At 31.6% G+C, this 11,581-nt stretch overlaps 1 protein-coding gene across 1 annotated transcript; it reads left to right on the top strand.

Annotated features, from left to right (window-relative positions):
* Positions 1 to 1,198: 1,198 nt before the first annotated feature.
* LOC101507684 (suppressor of disruption of TFIIS) lies at positions 1,199 to 4,459 on the top strand. The gene is made up of 9 exons (XM_004514329.4): positions 1,199 to 1,333; positions 2,210 to 2,284; positions 2,379 to 2,444; positions 2,561 to 2,658; positions 2,755 to 2,792; positions 2,907 to 2,994; positions 3,099 to 3,434; positions 3,930 to 3,995; positions 4,121 to 4,459. The coding sequence occupies exons 2-9, from the start codon at positions 2,224 to 2,226 to the stop codon at positions 4,271 to 4,273; spliced, it is 906 nt and encodes a 301-aa protein (XP_004514386.1). The 5' UTR covers positions 1,199 to 1,333; positions 2,210 to 2,223; the 3' UTR covers positions 4,274 to 4,459.
* Positions 4,460 to 11,581: the final 7,122 nt, after the last annotated feature.

Below are 11,581 nucleotides of genomic sequence, written 5' to 3'. Positions count from 1 at the left end.
TTTTAAGCATTAACTTGCAATTACACTTATTTTAAAATATATATCAAATACATTTTTTTTTCAAACCAAATTATGAAAACAAAACTATCAAACAAATTTAATCATTTTCTTATCTTTAAAATAATTTTAAAAAATAGATTACCAATCAACTTATATTTTACTTTTTTTTTCATGAAAAAATTTGTAAAAAATTATTTTACGAAATAGTTTTGAAAACTAAATTAAAAATCAAAATACATTCAAATAGGCCCTTAGTTTTGTAAAAAAAAAAAAAAAGGCGTGATGACTCAGTGCAACATTTAATTTTTTTATCAACCAAGATTACGGGTTCTAATCTAACTTTGGTATGCACCATCCATCGTTAAAACTCTTAGTGATAGTTTGTTGCTCATTTGAATCCAACAAGGCTAGAAATATTTGTATCAGCATTTATCATCTTTTCTATTTCTTTCATTTCTATTTATAGTCCATTCGAGTAGAAATAGAATTGTGCACAAATGATTTTTATAATGTTTTAAGCACTTCTGCAAAAGATCATTAATTTTTTTTTACTAATACACATTAAGTATTTTAAGTTAAATATGACTGAGTTTAGTTAAATATTTATTTAATCAAATATAACTTAGTTACTAAATTGCTATTCAAAGAATAGCTTGATGGAAATTTAAATTTACAATACTTTTAAGGAGAAAATGAATTTTTGATCCCTTAAATGTATTTTTTTTCTATGATTATTACCTGTAATATACGACTCAAATTTTTAACTTGTGGTCGTTGAATGAGCTAGGTAGCTATATTCTTTAACTTTACTATCTAACTTCAATAATGTTTCTCATTTTATTTTCTATACACAAATTTTATAAGGAAACAAGATAGTTATGTTTCTCTTCATTTAATACTTGTTTTTGCCATCAACTACACCGTAGAGGTAGATTTTACAATTAATACTCCAATGTGTGAACTAGACTTTGGTTCTTGTATCTAGTGTGATAATAAAGTAAATTAAAAAACTTGTGACTAATTTAAATTTTGCTGTCACCATCTTACCCAAATAAAAAATCAAAATAATCATTGTGTGAACTTCATTGGTCACTATTAAAAACATTAAATTAATTTTGAATAATGCAATAATAATATTGTAACCCAATATCTCTGCCACAAAAACAATAATTCTTCCATCTATATATAGATCCTTCTTGCCTCTCATTTTTCCTCCCCCTTCACCTTGCATCTTTCTTCAAAACCATTGTACTTAGTATATTTCTCTCTAAACTTTACTTCTTCATACCCCCTTCCTTAATCCTCTCACCCCCACTTCATTCTTTTGTTTCTGGTAAGCCAATTACTTCAATTGTTTTTATTATATATATTGGACTTTCCTCTCTATTACTATTATTATTATGCACTCATTGGCTTCTTAATGATTCATTAAAAGAACAAAATAAAAAAATAAAATAAAAACATATACACTATGTTTGTGTGTTTGAGGTTGTACCTTTTAATTCTCAAAACTCTATACAAAGTTAATAAATGTTTGGAATTGAGAACCATACCTCTGTTTTTGAGAAACCACTCAAGTTTACTTTGGTGATACTAGACATGTTTGAACTTTTAAATTCTTATTTTTACTATATGTGATTATGTTTAGTACTTTATATACTTAGTTCAATTCAAAAATGATAAGAAGAAACTTTGTTAAATAAAAAAAGATTACACACTTTGAGAAGGAATTATCTGTGTTCCATGAACTTTGTTCAAAGGATTAAAATAATGAGGTTTTTGGCTTTGTGTCATTATTTCCTTTATGGTCTAAAGGGTCCATTTTTATTTTTATTTTCTTTTGGTTGCTAAGTTTTAATAATTGAAGGAAGCTTTTGAACTCTCTTATGTTTCTTTTGGCCCTGTTTCCACAAAAGGGTACTGTTCTATCAGTTTTTTTAATTCATTTTATTTTAATGGTTGTGAATTTTCTATTCAAAATCATAACAAAAGCTATCCCTTATGGATTGGATTAGCATCTTGATTGTTTGACTTTATAATTATTATGTTTCTTTTGATGCTAATCCGAGCCAATATTCAATAATACCATTTTTTTATGGTATAAGATATGTAGGTTGAGAATCATAATTTATGTTGAACCCTTATATAAGTTTTGGTAGATTCATGACATGTAACATAGTGTTCACTTCATTTTTTTTTTTATGTTAAGATTCTTTGCTTGAAATGGAGTATGAGAACAGATTCAGACAAGCTCAGAGACAAAAATATGATTGTCTTCTTTTTGGTGAGTCTTTTAATTAGTGACAAAGTTCATGTATTAATTTCATAATTGGAAATTTCATATAGTTTATGATTGTAATTATGATATTGTTTTGCAGATTTAGATGATACTTTGTATCCACTAAGTTGTGGTATTGCAAAAGCATGTGGACAAAATATTAAAGGTGAGATATTGTTTAGTTTTTTGCCAATAATGTTGTTGGTAATGTGTTTATGATTTGTTTTTACATGTTTTGTTGGTGTTGACCAATTTTGTATTGAATGTATCATTGATCTATAGACTATATGGTTGAGAAGCTTGGCATAGACAAAAACATAATTGATGATTTGTCCAACCTACTATACAAAAACTATGGAACAACTATGGCTGGTTTAAGGGTATGCATGATTCTTATATTTTTTTATTTTCAATTCATTAGGTGAATTCAAAACAAATTCGTAACATATCATTGTTTTGTTCCTTTGTCAATTCAGGCAATTGGATATGACTTTGACTATGATGAATATCATAGGTATGACACTTTTGTTTATATATATATATTTTCAAATTCTTTATCCTAAATCACTTCTAAATTAACATTTAGATTAAACTTCTTTTGATATTTAATTTTTTCTTTTTGTAACAGTTTTGTTCATGGAAGATTACCATATGAGAATTTGAAACAAGACCCAATTTTGAGGAACCTCTTGCTAAGCCTACCATATAGAAAACTAGTAAGTTTTTTTTAAAAAAAATTTATAACCAAATGGAAGCATTTAAATCAAGTTATAAAAATTTATGAAATCTAATGAGAACTTTTTAATGTGTTTTTTGTTAGATCTTCACAAATGCAGACAAAGTTCATGCAGTTAAGGCACTTAATAGGCTTGGATTAGAAGATTGTTTTGAAGGAATTATATGCTTTGAGACACTTAATCCAATCCACAAGAACAATGTTTCTGATGATGAAGATGACATTGAGTTTGTTGGTTCAAGCACAAACAATTCAAACACAAGTGATTGTGGTAGTAACTTCCAAATATTTGACATCATTAGCCATTTTGCACAATCCAATCCAACTGAAGTTTTGCCTAAGACACCAATTATATGCAAACCATCAGAATATGCAATTGAGTTGGCTCTCAAGATTGCCAACCTTGATCCACAAAGAACTGTAAGAAAACCATCCAATTCATATTAAATCCGCTTTGAATAAACAGTTTAATTAAGTACTTCTAGAATAAACATTTATTGTATGTTATTTCTATAGCTAAAAATAAAACAAAGGCAAATTGTTTTAGTATAAACTATAAATTATTTTCATAAATTAATAAAAAGTATTAATGAAAATAAGTTAGAAAACAACTTATAAACATTTCATAAACGGCTTTCATAAGCTATCTCATATAGTCTCACAAATACTTATATTCAAAGAAATTCAAACAACAAAATGCGAAAAATTGCAGTTTCCATTAAGTACTACGTCGTAGTCTTTGATCAGAGAATAACAATCAAATACAATTGACATTAACACAATCTCATAATAACCTTCGCTTATGTTTGCAGCAACATAAATTTTTTTATGTTGCAATCTAGATTGCGGCAAAAAATATTTCTATGAATTTTTTTTCTAATAAATTTTTTCTTTGTTCATATATGTCATTTTCAGTTATTCTTTGAGGATAGTGCCCGAAACATACAAGCTGGAAAACGTGTGGGACTTGACACTGTGCTGGTAAGTGATTGCTAAATTTTGTTGTATAGTAGGAACTAATTGCCAAATTATTGATATTGTTTGTGTATGCCAAACAAATATGAACCTCTATAATTAATATTGATTGTTACATATCATTTGTATAGGTTGGTAAATCACAAAGAATTAAAGGTGCAGATTATGCCTTAGAAAGCATCCACAACCTTAGGGAGGCAGTGCCAGAATTATGGGAATGTGACATAAAATCAGAAGTTGCTTATCCTAACAACCTTGCTGTGGAGACATCTGTAACTGCTTAGGATTTTTCATTAATCATTCATGGCAAAAAAAAAATTAAATAAAATAAAAAGAGTAGATTCCTCTTATTGGGATGTCAATGTAAATGCTTTGATGGTATTATTATTATATAATAAGGTAATATAAAGTTCATGTTGATGGGATGTTTTGAACATATAATAATAAATTAATATTAAATTTCTCTTTTAGGCCTTGTGTACTTATGTTCTTGTAAGGAGGCAATAATTGTCCTACCAAAAAATAAAAGGAAGCAATAATTTTTTACATACCTCCAAAAAGGACAAAGAACCAAGTTTAAGAAACAAACAAAATATATAAAAGTATAAATGAAAATTCAATTATATTCTAAATTCATTAGTATGATATAAAACAGTTCATTAATCATCTTCAAACAAAAAATCGAATCCAAACAAAGAACTTCAAATATATTTGCATTATTTGTTATAAACAAGTGCTTTTTAAGAAAAATAATTATGCACAAAAAATTAGTGATAATTGATATGACGTTAGTTTATAACGACCTCACTTTTATAATCAATTAACATAAAATTAAATATGTTTCTTTTTCTTTAAAATTTCAACTTTTTAATTTTAGTTTCGGTAAAATTAAAATATTATTTTTAATCCATATAAACATATTTAAGAAATAGTTTTACTGAAACGAAATATATTAAAATAATATATTTAATCATTTTTCAACTTTAAAATTTTTAAATGATATTTTACAATCATAGTTAAAATATTAAGAAAAAAATCAAAATAATATCAATACACGTTAGGATAAAAAACGTGAAGTCTCACACTTTTAGAGGGCCAAACCTAATATAAGGACTAAATATATAATGTAAATTTATTTTTTCTAGTATAGTGTCTAAATTCGTAAATCTTAAATTAAAAGAAAATGAGAATTTTAAATTTAAACTCAAATATCTACATATCAATATTCTTGCAACTACCAATTAAATCGTACTTACGAAATATAAATATATTTACAAAATAAACTTCTTTTTTATTATCTAAAAAATTAAGCATGACATGACAATATGCACAAAATTGGTGACATATCTCATACTCTTGTAAGGTCTACTCAAGTAAGTTGATCATTGTCAAATAGGTTTTCGACACATAAACATACAACAATTTAAAAGTAAATTGATTGTATACTCTTTTAAAGAATGAGGATGTTCAAACACATATATATACATCTATACATCTAATAGTTCAAAATTTCTGAATATAAAACTCTAATACAATAAATTTACTCAAAGAGTAACCTCTAAAATAATTATTCTGCTTAATAATTTATTGTTTGCACCATAGAAAAAGTCATGTTCAAGTATAGTTTTATGATGCATCCTTTCAATTATTTGCCACAGTAAGTTGTCGCGTTCAATCCCAAATCAAGAGTGAATAAATTAATAACAAATCATTCCACATGAATTAATTTTATCAATCATCCATGATACATTGCAATCATAATCAGAAGATGGCGAAATGGTCATATTGACATTCGTGCCACTCTTTTTAGTATAAAACAAACCATTATGTAATATAAGTATGATTATAACGTGTTTAAAATGCACAAGACATATATCAATTCATGAAGAGCACCTAGGTGATACGCAAGTAGTTTACATAAACTAGTATAAAGTCATAATCAAAGCTCCACAAAGCAGTATAATTTATAATTTAATTAGTTCAACAAAAGAACATTCTAATTGAATTAAAAACAAAATAGCAGTCTGATTTGCATGTATGAATGTCCATACTAACAAAATAAATTCAATCTTACCCTTATTTGTCTTTGTTTTTTCTATGACAAAAGGGCATAAGCCCAACAAGAGAAAGACTACAAACACTACTAGATTGATACCTTTAGTAATATTTGATTAGTAACACTTTTTTCAAATGTCAGCTACAATCCATTTATTGTAACATTTTTTATAAAATGTTGCAAGATTTTTAATTTTGCTCTCACTCCCACTTGTTTTCGTTCACAATTCTCACTATCTTCTCGCTATTAATTTATCATTTTTTTTTTCCAGTCTCATTTAAAACCATCTTTATTTAAGATCATTTGATAAATTCATCATAATATTCAAAAACTCTCTATCTAAATTTCGCTTATTTAAACTCACCATAAATTCTTTCCATCGTCTAGAATTCCTTGCTCTCATCATAATTTTGTGAGTCGTTTTTTGAATCTCGTTCACTCTCACTAATAAATGGAAGTTTCTTCCTAATTTGTCAACCATTTTCCAAACTTAGGATCTTTAATCTTAATCTTAATGAATTAATCATTTTAGTTTGACTTGTTTGTTATGGCTTTAGCCATATTTTGTTTTGAACCTTCATTTTTTTTTTCAAGGCAACAAGTTGATTTTCATCTAAGGAATTCATTTCCTTTAGCATAGCTTGTAGATATTCATCAATATATACTATGTAGATTTTGCTTGGCAACTTGGAGTGAAGCCACATTAATTTCTAATGGAAGTATTGCATCTTGACCATAGGTTAGCCGATAGATTTAGTACTCTTTACACCGGCAAAGCATTTTTGGTGAGGTTTCTGGCTATTTCTAGGGTTTTCCTCTATGGTTTACTTGATTAAATTAATGATAATTTCATGGGTTGCTCATTGGCTTTGACATAGTAATTGGAATCAATTTTATCTCAAATATCTTTTCAAAGGACACTACTCATTCACTAGTTAACTAATGTATTATTTGATTAAAAGTAAGTAGATACTTGAGTGATATTATCGTCATTCAACAATTAATATCGTTTTAAGTAAAGATTAGGATTTGGTTGTTGTTCATAAGATTATATATAATCAATAAATGAAAAGCAAAATAATAGAGAGGTAGGATTTGTAACACCCCGATTTTTAAATAGCGAGAGTGTATATTTTTTTTAAATCAAATTCATAATAACAAAGAAACAAATAAAGAAATACCTTTGGATAAGTATTTAAGTCATAACACGACGACAAATAAGTCAACATAATTTACAAGCAGCAGAATAGTTTTTGAAATACGAATCCAAAGTATTTACACATCAAAAAGTGGTACATGGAACCCATCAAAAATAAAATGTCAAGCTGACAATATTAGTATAGATACAGTCTCCCAAATTAAAATAAACACAACCCAAAAAGAAAGACGTCTAGTCCCTATACATCAACCTAATCTGATCATTCTACCAAAAAACTATACATCCCGAGTAATCTTCACGCGCCCCACAAGATCCTCCTAACATAGCTCCAGTCAGGTGTGTCCAACTACATTCCCATCCACAGGGTACCAACCGGTAGGATGGTCCTGGTTCTCATCTGAGGGCAAAGCCCAGATTTCCACAATAGTTGTAAAGGGTCACCAACCGAAATTAACAATTAACACATAACATTTAAGTTTTTAAATGCACAAAATAACCTTTCAACTTAGCATGCACCTTAAAAGGGTTTCCATATGCCAAACATGCATAAACAAGGTTGAAAAATGAAGTTTTTAACAAAACAACACTGTTGTATTCGAATACAGCATCTCTGTATTCGAATACAAGGTTTTCAGCAACAAAAACAACATGTCTGTATTCGAATACAACAGTCTGTATTCGACTACACAGTAAGTCAGTAGCAAAACAACATGTCTATATTCGAATACAACAGTCTGTATTTGAATACACATCAGACAGCAGCAGAAAAACAGCAAAATTCAGCTTTTTAAAGGGTTTCGAAACCAATCAATACTTACACACAAATCCAAACAATCACACTTAGCAATTATAGCGCAATCACCACGACATCTTGAGTTTCGAAATAGTTTTGCAATCAATCACCCTTACACACAATTCCAAAACATCCACACTTGGCAATTATAACACAATCACCACGACAACATAAGTTTCGAAATGATTTTGCAATCAATCACACTTACACAAAATTTCAAAAATGCATAAACAATGTTGAAAAATAAAGTTTTGACAAATTGCACTGTCGTAGCTGAATACAACAAAGAAAATGCAAATTTTCAGTTCTAAAATAGCTTTGGATCAATCAACACTTCGAATATTCATTAAATCAATTATGAACACATAATTACATCCAAACTTAATCAACCCAACTTCACACCTCAAAGTAATTACGACAAATCACAACAACAACCGAATATGTATATACAATCATCATAGTATAACAAACATAACTCGCATGCCAAACACTCTAATGTAATGCGTATATGCCAAAATGCATGATTCCAGAATTCCAAACCAAAACCCTCCTCGAAGGGCACAAATTATAATTGTACAGCCTCTCACAGACCAGTACTAATTACCAAGGTGGAATCTCTCACGGATCAACACGATTTACTAGCGTGCAATCTCTCACAGACCAGCACGACATACAAGAGTGCAGTCGCTCATAGACCAGCACAATTTACTAGCGTGCAACCTCTAACAGACCAGCAGAATTTTCTAGAGTGCAATTGCTCACAGATCAACACATTCTAGAGTGCAATCTCTCACAGATCAGCACGACGCGACAATCCCCGCAAGGATAAGATAAACCAATAATTCACATGGCATCATCCCGTGGCTCATCATGGTCACCACTATCACCATGGCCCCATCGCGGTCACCATGTACTATGAAATGCATGAGCAAAACATAACTCGCATGCCAAACACTCTAATGCAATGCGTATATGCCAAAATGCATGATTCTAGAATTCCAAACCAAAACCGTCCTCGAAGGGCGCAAATCACAATTGTACAACCTCTCACAGACTAGTACTAATTACCAAGATGCAATCTCTCACGGATCAACACGATTTACTAGCGTGCAGTCTCTCACAGACCAGCACGACATACAAGAGTGCAATCGCTCACAGATCAACACATTCTAGAGTGCAATCTCTCACAAATCAGCACGACGCGACAATCCCCGCAAGGATAAGATGAACCAAAAATTCACATGGCATCATCCCGTGGCCCATCATGGTCGCCACTATCACCATGGCCCCATCGCGGTCACCATGTGCTATGAAATGCATGAGCAAAACATAACTCGCATGCCAAACACTCTAATGCAATGCGTATATGCCAAAATGCATGATTCTAGAATTCCAAACCAAAACCGTCCTCGAAGGGCGCAAATCACAATTGTACAACCTCTCACAGACTAGTACTAATTACCAAGATGCAATCTCTCACGGATCAACACGATTTACTAGCGTGCAGTCTCTCACAGACTAGCACGACATACAAGAGTGCAATCGCTCACAGATCAACACATTCTAGAGTGCAATCTCTCACAAATCAGCACGACGCGACAATACCCGCAAGGATAAGATGAACCAACAATTCACATGGCATCATCCCGTGGCCCATCATGGTCACCACTATCACCATGGCCCCATCGCGGTCACCATGTACTATGAAATGCATGAGCAAAACATAACTCGCATGCCAAACACTCTAATGCAATGCGTATATGCCAAAATGCATGATTCCAGAATTCCAAACCAAAACCCTCCTCGAAGGGCGCAAATCATAATTGTACAGCCTCTCACAGACCAGTACTAATTACCAAGGTGCAATCTCTCACGGATTAACACGATTTACTAGCGTGCAGTCTCTCACAAACCAACACGACATACGAGAGTGCAATCGCTCACAGATCAGCACATTCTAGAGTGCAATATCTCACAGATCAGCACGACGCGACAATCCCTGCAAGGATAAGATGAACCAACAATTCACATGGCATCATCCCGTGGCCCATCATGGTCACCACTATCACCATGGCCCCATCGCGGTCACCATGTACTATGAAATGCATGAGCAAAACATAACTCGCATGCCAAACACTCTAATGCAATGTGTATATGCCAAAATGCATGATTCCAGAATTCCAAACCAAAACCCTCCTCGAAGGGCGCAAATCATAATTGTACAGCCTCTCACAGACCATTACTAATTACCAAGGTGCAATCTCTCACGGATTAACACGATTTACTAGCGTGCAGTCTCTCACAGACCAACACGACATACAAGAGTGCAATCGCTCACAGATCAGCACATTCTAGAGTGCAATCTGTCACAGATCTGCACGACGCGACAATCCCCGCAAGGATAAGATGAACCAACAATTTACATGGCATCATCCCGTGGCCCATCATGGTCACCACTATCACCATGGCCCCATCGCGATCACCATGTACTATGAAATGCATGAGCATACTCTAACTCTTTTCACCATAATCATTAAGTAAACAAAGATATTAAAAGATTCCCCATTTTTAATACTCGTTTAACTCTAATGGTTTTCACATTCCACACAGAACATACTCAAACATATTCTCAAATTCAATCCACAATTCACACCAAATCACATCAATTCATTTTTCCACAAAATCCACACAAACACATCTCAAAATTTATAAATATTAATTATGAACACGTCAAACACGACAACCACAAAATTATCACAACCCACCACTCAAACACATCAAATTTCATTTCCTCAAAACCACACATAAATGAGTTAAATTCACTTTCCATGAAACACTCATCAATATCACCAAAACCCCAACTCTAAAATTTCACCCATAAAAGCATTAAATTCATTTTCCCCAAATCAACACTTCAACCCTAACAAATTTCTTTTCCACATAACCACAGATAAGTCCCTAAATGCAAACTAAAAGTTTGGAAGGATCCCTTACCTTAACGATAGCTCTAACACGCGATTACGACATCGTAATTAATTCCGGTAAAATCTCCACTCGCAACATCGCTTCCAAAGTTGGTTCACTAGCATCGTAGCGTGGAGGTGAGCAACTTTCCCTTCCATCTCTTCTCGAAACGAAGCTTAGATCTAGAAGAAAAGTGGAGGTTTGTGTTTGACGGTTTGAAAATCCCTAACACCGTTTTTCTTCGTTTTCGAATCAAAGAGGAATAATGAAGTTGAGAAATCCTTGTCTTCTCATCCACCATGCCTTAGGTTCCTTTTCTTGAAGCAAAAGAAAGCAACGAAAACAAAGAAAAGGTGGGGACGAAAATGGGTTCGCGAAGGCATTATATATATATATATAACAAATATCTAAGAATATCTAGATATTTCATAAAATTACCATTTCACCCACAAATTTCCACATCACTTTCCATCACCTCTCAAACCTCTTTTTGTTAAAAATATCTACTCTCGTCGCAACTCAATTGACAGATAAAATTTTCAGCGACAAGTGATATTTTTAACAAAACTCTCTGGTGTCCAATTCTTTGTAACGTAAATAAATTATTATTCGACAAATAA

The sequence above is a fragment of the Cicer arietinum genome, chromosome 3 (genome assembly GCF_000331145.2).
Source record: "Cicer arietinum cultivar CDC Frontier isolate Library 1 chromosome 3, Cicar.CDCFrontier_v2.0, whole genome shotgun sequence".
Lineage (NCBI taxonomy): Eukaryota > Viridiplantae > Streptophyta > Magnoliopsida > Fabales > Fabaceae > Cicer > Cicer arietinum.
Note: the sequence above shows the minus strand (reverse complement) of the source record. Positions and strands in the feature narration are given on the sequence as shown.

Excerpts from the sequence above, each read along its gene's own strand:
- LOC101507684 (XM_004514329.4), top strand. The coding sequence starts at position 2,224 with ATGGAGTATGAGAACAGATTCAGACAAGCTCAGAGACAAAAATATGAT. Across the intron at positions 2,285-2,378 it reads ATATGATTGTCTTCTTTTTG|ATTTAGATGATACTTTGTAT; the intron begins GTGAGTCTTTTA and ends ATTGTTTTGCAG. Across the intron at positions 2,659-2,754 it reads CAACTATGGCTGGTTTAAGG|GCAATTGGATATGACTTTGA; the intron begins GTATGCATGATT and ends TTGTCAATTCAG.